Source organism: Corella eumyota, chromosome 1 (genome assembly GCF_963082875.1).
Source record: "Corella eumyota chromosome 1, kaCorEumy4.1, whole genome shotgun sequence".
Taxonomy (NCBI): Eukaryota; Metazoa; Chordata; class Ascidiacea; order Phlebobranchia; family Corellidae; genus Corella; species Corella eumyota.
This window is the reverse complement of record NC_137490.1, coordinates 12,284,181-12,298,734: the sequence shown is the minus strand read 5'-3', so window position 1 is coordinate 12,298,734 and position 14,554 is coordinate 12,284,181. Positions and strand designations below refer to the sequence as shown.

The 14,554-nt window shown below is 30.0% G+C and overlaps 5 protein-coding genes across 7 annotated transcripts in view; 4 read left to right on the top strand and 1 right to left on the bottom strand.

The window, feature by feature from the left end:
- The first annotated feature begins 2,863 nt into the window (after window positions 1-2,863).
- LOC145758774 (prenylcysteine oxidase 1-like) lies at window positions 2,864-6,266 on the top strand. The gene is made up of 10 exons (XM_082572537.1): window positions 2,864-3,075; window positions 3,497-3,706; window positions 3,901-4,075; window positions 4,251-4,344; window positions 4,431-4,551; window positions 4,842-5,028; window positions 5,159-5,281; window positions 5,487-5,597; window positions 5,687-5,857; window positions 5,975-6,266. Exons 1-10 carry the CDS (start codon window positions 2,892-2,894, stop codon window positions 6,180-6,182), a joined length of 1,584 nt encoding a protein of 527 aa, XP_082428663.1. The 5' UTR covers window positions 2,864-2,891; the 3' UTR covers window positions 6,183-6,266.
- A 327-nt stretch (window positions 6,267-6,593) lies between these two features.
- Window positions 6,594-8,692, top strand: LOC145764124 (small ribosomal subunit protein uS3-like). Its single transcript, XM_082575713.1, has 5 exons — window positions 6,594-6,694; window positions 6,848-7,072; window positions 7,395-7,489; window positions 7,676-7,863; window positions 8,425-8,692. The coding sequence occupies exons 1-5, from the start codon at window positions 6,647-6,649 to the stop codon at window positions 8,667-8,669; spliced, it is 801 nt and encodes a 266-aa protein (XP_082431839.1). The 5' UTR covers window positions 6,594-6,646; the 3' UTR covers window positions 8,670-8,692.
- A 575-nt stretch (window positions 8,693-9,267) lies between these two features.
- Window positions 9,268-10,648, top strand: LOC145761154 (small integral membrane protein 20-like). 2 transcript variants are annotated; one of them, XM_082574564.1, is made up of 2 exons: window positions 9,268-9,533; window positions 9,783-10,029. In XM_082574564.1, exons 1-2 carry the CDS (start codon window positions 9,359-9,361, stop codon window positions 9,884-9,886), a joined length of 279 nt encoding a protein of 92 aa, XP_082430690.1. In that variant the 5' UTR covers window positions 9,268-9,358; the 3' UTR covers window positions 9,887-10,029. The 2 variants fall into 2 exon arrangements, with proteins under 2 accessions (XP_082430690.1, XP_082430689.1); XM_082574563.1 differs by having other exon boundaries at window positions 9,392-9,533; window positions 9,783-10,648.
- A 251-nt stretch (window positions 10,649-10,899) lies between these two features.
- Window positions 10,900-12,024, bottom strand: LOC145747475 (uncharacterized). The gene is made up of 4 exons (XM_082564886.1): window positions 11,986-12,024; window positions 11,499-11,605; window positions 11,215-11,340; window positions 10,900-11,067 (listed from the first exon to the last, which is right to left on the bottom strand). The coding sequence occupies exons 2-4, from the start codon at window positions 11,603-11,605 to the stop codon at window positions 10,920-10,922; spliced, it is 381 nt and encodes a 126-aa protein (XP_082421012.1). The 5' UTR covers window positions 11,986-12,024; the 3' UTR covers window positions 10,900-10,919.
- Window positions 12,025-12,245: 221 nt separating this feature from the next.
- The window catches only part of LOC145764173 (WD repeat-containing protein 19-like), a 40,809-nt gene continuing 38,500 nt past the window's right edge, over window positions 12,246-14,554 (top strand). Inside the window, exons 1-6 of one of the 2 annotated variants that reach the window (XM_082575771.1) lie at window positions 12,246-12,322; window positions 12,510-12,542; window positions 12,702-12,862; window positions 13,130-13,308; window positions 13,535-13,680; window positions 13,978-14,091. In XM_082575771.1, coding sequence (XP_082431897.1) covers window positions 12,537-12,542; window positions 12,702-12,862; window positions 13,130-13,308; window positions 13,535-13,680; window positions 13,978-14,091 — 606 coding nt within the window. In that variant the 5' untranslated portion in view covers window positions 12,246-12,322; window positions 12,510-12,536. Of the gene's footprint in view, window positions 12,323-12,509; window positions 12,543-12,701; window positions 12,863-13,129; window positions 13,309-13,534; window positions 13,685-13,977; window positions 14,092-14,554 lie in introns of those variants that run through there. The other variant, XM_082575772.1, reaches the window with a different exon arrangement.

Here is a 14,554-nt window from a genome sequence, read left to right as displayed (position 1 = left end):
TATCCACAGATTAACCGTTACCGGAAAATCGACTCATATCAACAACACGATAATTTATGATAGCTAAATAGGCGACAACAAAAATCTCTTATCTTTTTCAAATCGCCGTTTTTTCGTGTTTGAAATTTGGCAACGCATGTGTTTAAACGTTTGGTTTCAATAATTACAGAATATGCACATACAAAATTTTGACTTTCAGTAGTATGTCTGTATATAAAATATCAAGATCATACTTGCATATCCGACGCCTATATAAGGAAATAAAAAATATCAAACTAGATTTATGTGATAAATAAAATATGGTTCGAAATTATTTGATTATGTTTAGCATAAATTTTTATAAATAAAAAAATATGCATACACCTTAACTAAGAATATTACATATCTTTGATTTTTAATAAACAAACAAGCATTTATATATATTATACAAATAAAATTAATTTTTTAACCCAGTTCTATGTTGTTAATATCATGATATACATTTTACTAAATTTTAAATTCCTAAAATTGATTTTTAATAAATAAACAAGCATTTAAATAAAATAAACAAACAAAAATTATTTTTTAAACATGTATTTTAATTACTAATATCATAAAATACAATATATTAAATTTTAAATGCTTAATATCATATTTTAATTTTTAATTAACAAACAAGAATTTAAATATAATAAATAAACAAAAATTAAATTTTTAATCCATTTTCGAGTTATTAATATTATGAAATATAACTGACCAAAATTTGAAAACTTAATAACGATCTCTAAATTTTAATAAACAAACACCTATTAATTACTAATTAATAATATTTAAATTATCAAAATAGGAGGATTGAAACACAATATGATAATAAACAACATATTAAAATTTAAAAAATTAATATACACAAAATCAAAAGTTATTCGATTTCAAAATTCGGATTAGTAAGAATAAAAATAAATATACGGACAATAACAATATGTTTCGAAATCTAAGATTTCGAACCATAATAACTTGCACTTTTCAGGGAATCGTTATGCTTTTGCAAAAATTCTGCTAAGCCGCAAATGTCTGCCTTTGACTTTATACTGCTTGCTTTTTCAGAGTTGTATTTGTGCAACCAAGATTGATATCCTAAAACTTGCTTTAAAATGTAGCATGTCAAACGTCTAAGATTGGGATATAATATTTATAATACTAAACACTATAAATTATATTTTAAAAATGCACCCGACAATACTATTTAAGTTAAGTCCCATGATGACTTTTCTACATTTCTGCATTGGCCCTGCTTATATACCTCCAGGCCTATAAACTTCGCTTAAATCAGGCTATAAATATAAATAAATATATACACCAAAACAATAAATAAAGGGTCTACCTTTTAGCAACAATGTATTCAGATTTTTAACAGTTGGAATTTATTATCAAATAATATCAAAATAACACTGTGTATTTTTTTTACTCTGCTGTTTCACATGATTTCTTTTACAACGCAGTGTTTCGTTTATATTTCGGCATTAACTTAAAGCTATGGTTGATCACTAATGCGCAACTGCTGCGGCATGAAGTTAAGTTAATTATATCATAAAAAAATCGCATATGAATAGCGTTTACTGTATGCCTCATTTCAAATACCATAAACTAGAGGAAGTAATATGCAACGAACACACATAGTCATTTTTTGGTTAACGGAAACATGCTAGTTTGTAGGAACTATTTTAAATTAATTCGTACACAACTTCTGTCATAAATTTAAAATACAACTTTTGTCTTACCTGGGTCTAATTAAAGTATATTTAAATATTAAATTCTGCATTGCAAAAAAACGCGATCTGTTAAAAGGCGAATTATCTTTAAGGTTACTCACAATGTAATATTACTTGTTATGACCACATGTTACAATTTTTAAATGAATTGATTTACATCTGACGCCTAAAGTTAAATTAGTTCTCGTTCGTAAGACAGGCGGTAGATGTTAAAAAACTAATTATTTCCGCCACCGCAATGCCCTCATGTAAAGTTTTATTAAAAAAAATTCCAAGTCTTGTCTAGGGAGACTAAATGTTGCAACTGCACCAAGTTTACCCCAAAATAGAAATATATAACTGATAGCCTAGCAAGACTCTGAATCATATTTGCTTACAAAAACTTGCATCTAATTTCATGTAGTTTGCAGACGTGTGCATTGGGAAATTTAGATGATATATTTATTCTCTAGGGAATTTAGTAGTAAATACAAAACAACACACAAGTTAAACTTTACTTTTTAGAAAATGAACAAAGGCTGTATTTAAAAAAAAAACAAATTAAATATATAATTTCCTATATATTTAAAGAAAATTTCAAGCGCATTTTACAGAACTTTTAAAAATAAAAAAATGTCATTTCCACATTTACAATTTTTAAATAAAGCAAAAATGTTTAAAATGTACTCTACGCATTTGTTTTGCCTCCATTAGTAGTATGTATACTTTAAACCGATGGGAAATTTACAAATGCTTTTTGTCGAAAAGGTCGTCTGATTACTCAATGCTTAACGAAGCGAAGCGAAAATCTCTCGTGTTTCCTTTTTTACGAAATAATTTTTCGTTTACTTAATCACCTTAAATGACTTTATCAAGTTGTTCGGATGGTTAAGATTATATTATTCGCAAACTTAATATTTAAGATCTATAGAAAGTTTAATATAACTAGAGTTATAAAAAGCAAAGAATCTATATATTTCATGAAATATTTAAGCGCGTAGAAACGTTGTTTATGTCAAAAAACAATAGGGAAACTGTTTGTCTGAATTGCAGGGTTTAAACAAGTATTTGATTAATGTTACATGTTAACCGAGTGGCCTTACAAAACAATCTTATTTTTGACAGACTTAGCATTATTGCGTAAAATACGATTTAAAAAATAAAATGCCATACACAGTTAGGTTGGCCTTGGCTTGTTTTTGCTTAATTTTTGGATTATTCTTTTTGTTCAATCGTGGTGGAAGTAAAATGGATGCCGACCAGAAAATTGACCTGGGCAGTTCAACTTTTATTAAATCCATACACAAAGATGCTAAATTCAAAAACAAACACGGCCCCAATAAGATAGGTAAGCCCATTACATCTTTTTGTTTTGACTTTGGGGAATCCCCTTTTTATTATTTTAGAAGTCATATCATGCGTGCACGTAGTCAAAACCGTGTTAAACCTTGATTAGGTTATTTAAACGCATTTCGTTATACATGTGTCGTTTTAGTATTGTTATATTTAAGATCATATGAAGTAAACAAACATAACAAACTAAATTGTGTCCTGTTTATGGCATTTCTTGTTTCCTTCCTGTTTGTTTTCAAAACATAATTATGTTGTCTTGAAATACAGTTATTTTACTACAAGTGGCCGTCTACTACATTTTGTTAATAAAAACCTTATTGAAACAATAATATGACGCCAAACTGGCAGTTAATAACGTTAAAAGTCGAAATGTTTAAATGTTAATAAGTTTTACCTTATAAAACCCTTTTGTACAGCCATTGTCGGTGCTGGGATGGGGGGAACCTCGACCGCCTTCTTCTTGCGAAAACATTTTGACGATGACGTCATCATTGATTTGTACGAAGAAACCGGTCACGTGGGTGGAAGGGCCGCCACCGTAGAGGTGGCTGGGCGATTATTCGAGAGCGGCGGGGCCATAATTCACCCCAAGAATTTGTATGCCAGGACTATTGCAAATACATTAGGTACGTTACTTTATACATACAAAACCTTGGATTTTAATATTTGCATTTTTAAGATATGCACGTATAGGCTTGTTTATTTTGTTATATTACCTTTTCATTTTGTATTGCATCGTAACGAAAAATGATATTTTATGCCCTTTCATACTATTTTATACCATTTATGATTGCGCTTAAAAATATTTTTGTATTTTAAGGTTTGGAAGATGCCTACCAAGACGATGGAACGATCGCATTTTTTGATGGTAAAAATTATGTTTTAACAACCAGCAAATGGGCTGTTGTTTCTCTTGTACGAATGTTATGGAAGTTTGGATTTGATCTTTTTCGATTAAACTATTTGGAGGAAACATTTATGAACTTATTTTGCGGGTGGGTTTATTAGGGCTGATTTAAAAAATTCTTAAAATTAAATTTAAAATTTACCTTAAAATTCGTTTACGTAAATTTATTGTTTTCTTGCTTAACAAAATGCATTGAAAGTTGTAATGTTTACAATATATAAATCAAAGTCTACACTTCAATTTCACAAAGTTTTGTTGGACAGAATTTATAATAAGCACGAAAGAGGGGAATCATTTACTTCTGTTGAAACACTTCTGTTCACAATGGGAAAACTAACGTTCATTAATTCCACACAGGTAGTTGTATAAGCAATACACGGATTACCTTAATTATTATATTTGTGACTTAAATTTCTGTGAATCCTGCATTAAACACCTTTCAGACTACCAGCCAAGATTTATTTACCGAAGACAACATCGGGGAAAACATGTTGGATATCCTTGTGAACGGTGGACTGCGAGTTAACTATGGTCAATCGCCTATTACAGTTAACGGTTTTGTAGGTTAGTCTATTCAACTCGATTAATTTCCACTCTGTCTGTAAGTTTTTGTAAAGTTGTATTAATTAGGGATTTTGGCATTTAAGGGATATTGATTGTTATATTACTTTTCAAGCAAAATTGCACGGGCAATAAATTAGTAGTAGAAATACAAGACTTCATTTGTGTCGAAGTCGTCACTTCTACTTTTAAAACTCATGTTGTAGTGTTGGAACAATTTATAATATTAATTGAATTTTGTGTTTAACTCAGTGTTGTGTTAAGACGATTTCTTATTTGATTATACATCATAGGGTTAGTTTCAATGGCTGGGATACAGCCTGGCTTATGGTCGGTAAAGGGGGGGAATTATAAACTCTGTCAAGGAATGGTCGATCACTCAAAAGTCAATTTAATTCCAGAACGCGTTACTCAAGTTACATACCAGGAAAATAACGGAAAAAGGTTTTCTGTTTCAACAAAGAACTCTGAAAACCCAAGGTTTCTCAAAAATATAGGTTTTAAAATAATGTTAAATAATTTATAAACACACCTTAAATGTTCCCCACAAAAAACTTTTAATACGCATTTTTGTGTAGATTGTATTTTAAACAATTGGCATTTTATGCAGGTCATATGACATTGTTGTCATAGCAACTCCTATTAACCAGGATAAGTCAACGATCGATTTAAATTCGGCTTGCTCATCCACTTATAAATGCCCCTCCGCTACTAAAGATCCAAGACATTTCAAGTAAATGATTCTCAAAATAGTTTTTCTTCGCATTTTTTGTTTTTTAATGAAAATGTTAATTCAGTGAAAGTTTTTTTTAAGTAGAAAAACTTAAAATTCGAACTGCTTAGTTTTGCTTTTTTATAGCAAAGTTTATATTAAAAATGTAAAAGTTGTAAGTGTTGTTGTTTGTAATAATGTCTTAATACTTTGTGGTTTAATATAGAAGAACGGTGGCAACGTTCGTAAAGGGAAAAATAAACTCCAAACTTTTTCAATGTGATTCCATTGAATCCTGTCCGGGGATTTTGACCATTACAGACAATTTATTTTACAGGTGACGTTTTACTAATCTATTTAGGCTATAGGTAATTTTTTTTAATAATACAAGTTGAAGTAATTAAAAAATAATTTTTGTATTTACAGAACTGTAGGTTATCAGTTACCTGTAGATTTCGACGTTAATCTCGACAATGTAAATGTTGGGGTTTACAAAGTCTTTTCCGGCGAGCCACTCAACTCAAAACAATTAAACATTTTATTCGAAAGCTACAACGAAACGAAAATAGTGGATTGGTATGCTTACCCTGAATATCAGTAAGTTTAAAATTCGTATGTTAAACTAGGTATTATGAATCTAGTTTTTGACCCTATGTTCAAGAGCCCAAAATAAGTAAAATCTTGTTTCTGACTATCTGTACTTTACTTTTACAGGCCGCCTGAGCAGTTGGACAGCTTTGTTTTGAACGACGAGGGCCTGTATTACACAAGCCCGATAGAGTGGGCAGCAAGCGCTATGGAAATGTCACTTATATCCGGCAAAAACGCTGCGTTACTTGCATTCAACAATTGGTACGGCTTACAAGAAAAAATTAATCCCAAAGAAAAAGATTTAAGTAATCAAGACCGTGAAGATTTATAAACCTTAATATTTGTAGCCAACAAATATTTTTATTTTTTTTAATGTTTTAACAATTTTGTTTGATTGTGCTTAACTTATGGCAATAAAAACAAACTTAAATCAATTGTTAATGAGCTTTTTATTGTGCAAATTTTGTTATTCAAAAGTTATTTGTTTCTTCAATTTTACAAATTAATTTTCTGAGATGATGTTTTATAAAGACTTGGCTATCGCTAGACCACTCATTTCAAATTAGCCGCAAATTAATTTTGCAAAAAGTTGTTATAGTCGTAGGAATGTAATAAAAAAATTATATATTGAATAATTTGTATTGACAAGCGTTTTAATAACTTAATAGAGAAAATATTGTAGTTAATTTACATTTGACATGGTATCTGAATAAATGTGAAAATAACAGATGTCTATGTTTTACCGAAGTCTACAAAAAAATTCCCCATGAAAATCTCTTTACCAAAATTGTCAATATGGCTCCTGTGCCCGAGCAACCTCGGCAAATATCTAAAAAAAGAAAGGTAAACTAGGCAGTTTAAAACAAAGATTTTCTTATAAAATCAGTTAAAATGATTTATTTAAAAGCATATTTTCTGTACCCTAGATAATTTTAGTTCGATTACATTGTTAAACGTTGATATAAGCGGATATCGTAAACTTACTTTTAATTTTAGTTCGTACTCGATGGCTTGTTTAAAGCAGAATTAAACGAACTGTTATGGAGAGAACTAGCTGAAGATGGTTACAGTGGTGTTGAAGTTCGAGTTACCCCCTCGCGAACTGAAATTATCATTCTTGCCACAAGAACTCAAAATGTTTTGGGTGAAAAGGGACGAAGAATTCGGGAATTGACTGCTATGGTCCAAAAGCGATTCAAGTTCAAAGACGGAACAGTTGAAGTAAGTTTGCCATATATATATATGTTTTAGAGGTTACACTGCTTTTAATTTTTACTTCAAATAAATATGGTGTATAACCAATTTAACTAAGAATGACAATTATATTTTATCAACTAATTAACAGACTAACATAAAAAATAAAGTAAATTATTAAATTTTATTAAAACTAAAAATTGCAAATGATGATTGTGAATGCCCCTGTCAGAATTTGGACCATGTTGATAAATTCGTAACTTAACTTATCTGATGCAATTAAATTAATAAAACCATAAATAATTAGTTATAAACATCCAAATGTTTTAATATAATTATCATCTTATAGTTGTATGCTGAAAAGGTGGCTAACCGAGGTCTTTGCGCAACCGCTCAGTGTGAATCTTTAAGATACAAACTTTTGGGAGGACTTGCTGTGCGAAGGTAATTTTTTCCAATGAACAAATAAATTCAATTATTTTTGCGAATGATGATTGTGAATGCCCCTGTCAGAATTTGGACCATGTTGATAAATTCGTCACTTAACTTATCTGATGCAATTACATCTGAAAAGTAAAATTACACCTGAAAAAAATGCCTTTTATCTTAACACTTTGTCTTTAATTCAAGAGCTTGTTATGGGGTACTTCGATTTATCATGGAGTCTGGTGCAAAAGGTTGTGAGGTTGTTGTTTCAGGAAAGTTGAGAGGTCAACGAGCAAAGTCCATGAAATTTGTTGATGGTTTGATGATCCACTCCGGTTTTCCAGTCAGGGAATATGTTGATACTGCAGTTCGACACGTTCTTCTCAGACAAGGTAATTTTTAAGACTTTTTTTTTATAAAACACGATAATAAGTTGATGGTATAGGAAAATTTACACGAAAATCTGCTGTTTACATTTTAAAATGTGAAAGTTGTTAAATTTTGTACTTATGTTGTGTTTTGTAACTTTAATGTGAAGTAATTGAAATGAAGTTAAACTACATTTGGCTTAATTAGTTTTTGCTGAAATAAAATGGTGTATTTCGTTGTTAAGTATTTACAAAAATTGTAAATTTTATTAAATATAATGCAAATGATGTTCTCACGATGGTCTTCATAGTATAAATGTTACTTTGATGAAACTAAGTTTTTACTTACTTACTGATGCATTATGATAACTTATGTTCTAAAAAGCTTCATTATGCTGTATTTTTATCGTAAAGTCTGTTCTCATCTTTAAAAAAATGTTTGTAACAGCAGATTGGGTAAATTTTATTGGGTTCTAGACATAACCTTTACTTGTAATGCAGCAAAGTTTTAAAAAGGTTTAAAATTCAATTTTGTTTTAAATAAATTACTAAAATATAAATAACAATCGATTTGAAATTTTTAAGGTGTCCTTGGTATTAAAGTTAAAATTATGTTGCCATGGGATCCTAATGGCAAGATCGGACCCAAGAAGCCTCTTCCGGACAACGTCAACATCGTTGAGCCGAAAGAAGAGGAGACTGTCACTGGACCGAAGAGCGAATCCAAGGGAACAAAACCAACACCAGAGGCAATGCAGATCCCACCACAGGCCAGTCAGATTCCACCAATGCAACAGGTGGCTCCTCCCACCCAAATGCCACCACAATAAATTGATGTACTCAATAAATAAAAAATTATAAACCAGTTTGTGTAATTGTTAGTGGATTTACAGATTTTTCATTTAAGATTTGTAAAATGTAGGTTAAAGAATTGTTTCACCACAATCAGAAATTCGTTTAACAAAAAATGTTACGGCTTGATGTGTCGTGTGTACGTGAAGTTGGTACGATGTTGCCACAACGTTTGTTAATAGTGACAACTATACTGGCAAAAATGCCAACAAAATATCCAATTACTATTCCAATAACACGGGGAATCGGCCAGATGTGCAACTAATAAACGTGTGTACGTGAAGTTGGTACGATGTTGCCACAACGTTTGTTAGCGACAACAAATGAAATCCAAATAGGCTGGTTAAGCCAAGGTTAAAGATCATTTTATAGACAGAATACATAATTTTATTACTTTCGATTTTTCTCTCTGGCAAAAAATAAACCACTTTTAATTAAAACTCATTTATGCGTAATAAAAGTAGTTACTTTACAAAGGACAAACTTACAAATCCAACAGCAGTTATAATTTCGAAGTGGCGTCTTGCGCAAACCAAATTAGTTTTAAAGACACGCCAGAGTAAATTCGTAGTCAGACCAAACTTCAGTTAGAAGCCCAGGTTTTTAAATTTAGAACTTATTTACAGGGTAAGTGGCTGACGATCTTCTGCTGACTATACTATAGGCAATGGTATTTTTTAGCAAGGGGCTGTTCAGTAACCGACAAGCACCTCGTCCTTCTGATTTAAACGTAAAAAGAAATTCTTTAGGTGGTGGCTGGGCTATTGCTGGATTGGTCCTTGCGATTGGCATTGCTTTTTATCCAATTTACGTCTTTCCTCTTTACAATATCAATAAATATAGTACGTATTAATCTTTCGATTCCATATGTCTGTTATGTAATTTACTTTAATTTAAAAATATATTTATAGTAAATATTATCAAGCATACACAAAAATAATTAATAAATGTTATAGTAGATTTATTAGATTGGTTTTCTTAATCTCTGTACCTAGTCATGTTTTAAATAAGCATCTTTTGTTTTTGTCTGATTTTTACCTATTGCATTCTAATGATATAAAGCCTTTTATACAAAAGAATTTTTCTTACAGAGAATATTCAAAAGGAAGGTAGAGCACACGTAAAACAAGAAGAAATTCAACCTGGTGGCTTGGAAGTTTGGTCTGATCCTTTTCAACCGAAACCTTCAAAATAAAAAAGATGTTACCCTTAACAAAGAAGGATACACAACCACAAGCCAGAAGTTTACTGGCAAATATTCTTCCAGAGATTTTGCTGTTAAGTTTACCCGTTGTTTACTTCATTGGGCCCCTGTTTTTAATGACAAGCAATCCTTTAATAAATAACCCACTAAAAACAACCTGGATCTACATTTGTTTAAACAGTCTTTTGCAATCGGTAATTTTATGCCATTTGTGGGAATGGAGCAAAGGAGTGGAATCCGTGGGTGATCTGAATGTAAACAAATCTAATAATTGGCTAAAAGCCATTTTGTTTATTGTTGGATCATGGTTAACTTTGCACTATGTTTGCATACTCTTTGGGGCACCATTTTTTGCATCCGTATTTGAAACAACAACTTGGGCATTGCTAGCAACTTCTTTATTTTTAGTCCCTGGATTGTGTATACTGGGAACTGATCACTATGAATATTTGCGAGTAATTATCAGTGGCACATATCAAAACTCTACTGAAAGACTTTTATATTTTCTATCACTGTGCATGGCTCTAGGTAGTTGGATATCTCCAATAGTAATTCCATTAGATTGGGACAGGCCTTGGCAAAAATGGCCAATTCCCTGTGTTATTGGAATAGTAATTGGATATTCTGTTGGCATTATTGCCAGCTTAATTGTCACCATTAAGGAAAGAAAAACTACTAAAGTAAACTGATAATAATTTATATTGTGTAGAAGGATATTTATTTAAGAACAAATACCTAAATAAAATTTTGTATATTCTGTCTGCCTGTTTGCATTTAAAAACTTACAAAAAATTGCATTTAAAAACTTACAAAAAAATTCTATAATATCATACCCTTTGTTGTTAAATTGCAGGGAATCTCTAGTAATTTAATTGTTCGATTAAATAGACATGCCTCCAAATTTTCTAAAACTATACTAAAGAATCTAAATATTTTTAAAAACAATATTCAATAGTGTAACTAACATCAATGATACCTAAGGCTGATAATAACACAAAACCAGATAAATTTAAGGGGTTTTTATTTATTCGTCGGCGTCAACATTAACAGTATTAAGACCCTTAAATGATGCAACGGGGACGTGGGTAACCAGGGTGTAAAGTTTGTTTGCTGAATCTTCATCCTCGTTACGTTTTCGTGCTAAACGAACTCTAATTCGATAAGGAACATTTCTAAAAAAGAATTAGAGAATTTTATTTTAACAATAGCAATATTTATTTTGCAGGCATACATAAATATTTCAAATAATTACGAATTTAAAAAAAAATAATATGTACAAACAAAAATTTTCATTGTCAACTATTTAAAAATGATCCCACCTGACACCTTGTGCCCAAACAGCTTTATTTAAACGAGTGTCAAGTCTCACATCAGTGGTTCCCATCATCTTTGATGCAAATTTCTTAATCTCCTTCACAGCTCGTGGAGCACGCTTTTTAAAACCCCTTAAAATAAACGATAAACTCATATAAAACTTGCCATAATATTGGTTTGGTAATCCTGGCATTGGACAAACAGTAAGGATTCTTTGTTTATATAAAAACTTTTTCTTATGGTATTTTAAGTTAAATGTTGTCTAATAATTTAAAGAATAACAACATACATTCCATGGATGCGTTTGTGCAAGTGAATTGTGTATTCCCTCGTCACCACATCTTTCATTGCCTTCACTCCTGACCGCCCCTTCTTATCTTTATTAGATCCGGCCATCTAAATAACATTAAAAAAATTGATTCATACCATAGTTTTTGTGGTGTTTGCCTGTTTGTAATTATTGAACAGTAATACATTGAATAAATTGATAACTGCCTCATTTATCACAATTATTTATATTTTGCAGACATTAACATGAAATAGCAACTTAGAATTAAACTAAATTTTGTTGTAATCTGCGTTTGTTTTGAAATTATCTCCTAATGAAAAACTAAATTATATTTTGGATTGTGTTTGACGTACAAAGTGTTACATTAAACAATTTTGTTGGACAATGAGTTATAACAAAATCTGCTTTTTTAATTTATAGTTTTCAGATTTAAAAAATATTAAGGTTTAATTGATTATTTCGGATTAAAATGTAGAAAAACACCAACCTTAGCTAACGTTCTAAGAAAAAAAGGGTTTTTAAAATCTCTACACCATGATGTTATGTGTTTTTTCGATGTTGCCAAAGTTATTGTAAAAAAGTACGAAAGCTTCATAGAACTTTAAAATAACTGTTTTTTTTCAAATTAATTTTTTATTGTTTTTCAATAAACAATTTTTTTATTTAACAAGAGCTAAAAATTTGTTGTTATAGTTTGTAAAATTTTACGCCTGATCGACAACCGCTAGGTTTTTGACATACCAACAACTTAAAATTCGTTGCTGGGAAAGCTAAGTTGAAAAATATTTTTAAATTTGGTTGCCCAGTTTTGTTAATTATTTCAGGTAATATTACAAGTATTAAATTTAAAAATGTTTAATAAATACTTAACATAGGTATATACTATGTGGTTAAAAGTTTTTTTCATTTTTGAAATATCGCATACTTTTTTTTATTATTTTGCAATTTTTTCCGTTGCACGTATTTTATAAACTTTTCGCAAAAAATAACTTATTGAATTATATTTTACAGGATTCAGAGTTTACAATTAACATCATCATGCAGGTAATGGAATTATATTTAGCTTTGATAAAATTAATAATTTAGTAAAACAATGTTGTTATTTTATCAGTTTTTAAAAACCTTTATTTTAAATTTTGTAAAAAAAATAATATTATAATTAAAATATATTAAGATAACTTTAGTTTGTTATATTATTCACAGCGCATGTTTAGCTTAAAAGAGAAAGTTCATGGCTCAGATACTCCTCTAATGTTTAAATGGCAGCAGAGTTTGGGAAATTATCTTGCAACGACAGGACATGACCATGTTGTTAGAATATGGGACAGACATGGTCAGTTGGAGGAGCAAATTCAGTTACCTGGGTATTGGAGTTAATTAAATTTTATCAAAAATATTTCAGCAACTTTGAATGTTAAATAATTTTATTAAGCCTATTTTAAAGAGGGTACTTTATTTTATTATGTGGGCTAGTAAATAACAAAAAAAAACTCTATATTTAAGAAAGTAAATTTATCAAAATAATTTTTAAAAGTGTATTATATATATATTTAAAAATAGCGTACCTTTTTGATTTAAATCTGTAATAAAATCAATTAAAATAATTTTTTTATTGTTTTTATCGACTTTAGAAATTGTACTGGTATGGAATGGGATAATGATGGCGATATACTCTGTGCAATTTGTGAAAAGAGTAGTATGATGTTCATGTGGGATGCCAATCAAAAGAGGGCAGCAAAAGTTGATAGTGGTGTTAAGGACACATTAACTTTTTTATGTTGGTCAAAATCTGATTTTCTTCTTGCAATCGGTAAATTTTAGTGATTATTAAAAATCTACAATATTAAGATTAACTTAAAAGTAAGATTTGATATTTTATGTGTTTACTTATGTATTAAAAAAAATGTTTCTAATAAATTTTATTTGTAATCATAATTGTTAACATCATAAAAGATAAAGTTTGTAAAGCTAATGTACGGTATTTAATGTCTTAATAAATTAATACCTAAGTTATTTAACCCATGTTAAATTAATAGGAACCACAAAAGGAAATTTAATTTTGTATGACCATAAAGTTGGACGAAAAGTTCCCATACTAGGAAAGCATAATCGCAAAATAATTTGTGGATGTTGGAGTCAAAACAAACAGCTAGCACTAGGTGGGACAGACAATATGGTCACAGTAAGTAAATAGTAATTTGTTTTACTTCTGTTAAATTACAGACTGAGAGGTCATGGGTTGAATATCACCTAAGCAATACTCCTTGTTTTTAAGTGTTATTATCAAAAAACCCCCCAATACATAAACTTTAAAAACTATTGATTTTTATTAAAAAATTCTTTTTGATTGATTTGTAAACGCAGTTGTAAATAATTATTTTTTATAAGTTTATTTTAGATACAGTAAAGCTCCGGATAGTTACAACAAACTAAATATAAATTCAGCTTTATTTAACTAAAAGTTTAAATCTGTATATAGATCAGTGATATGAATGGAAATACAATCAACCAATTTGCTGTTCGAGATCAACCAAGTATGATTCAATTTTCTGAGATGAAATTAAGTGGAAAAACTGAGTCAGGAGAAAACACTGTATATAAGTTTTTCATGAAAAATGACTTTGTTATTTTTTATTTTATTTTTTTCGTACATATCTTTATCCTCGATGTGGGAAAGTCGAATGCACGACTTAAACATAGAGTAACATCAGTTAATCCAACCCACTCTTGAGTTGCCTCTGGCAGTTTGGGATATTATAAATTATAATTGCCTTATAATTATGCTGCTGATAAAGTGCTGGCTCAGCAGGAGTTCGTATCGTTTATAGCGCCTTACTCAAGAGCGCTAAAGCATAAGGTCAGTGGGGATTGAACCCGGGTCCCCATGTGTGGTGTAGCAAGTGTTCTTACCACTACACCAAGCTGGCGGTTATTAAATCTTATTTTTTTTAATATTGGTTTTCATACTATGCTTAAGATATATAGACTTCCCATATTTATAGTTTGTTATAAAATTGGTGAGAAATATTATTCAAAATTAATAATGTTTTTATGTT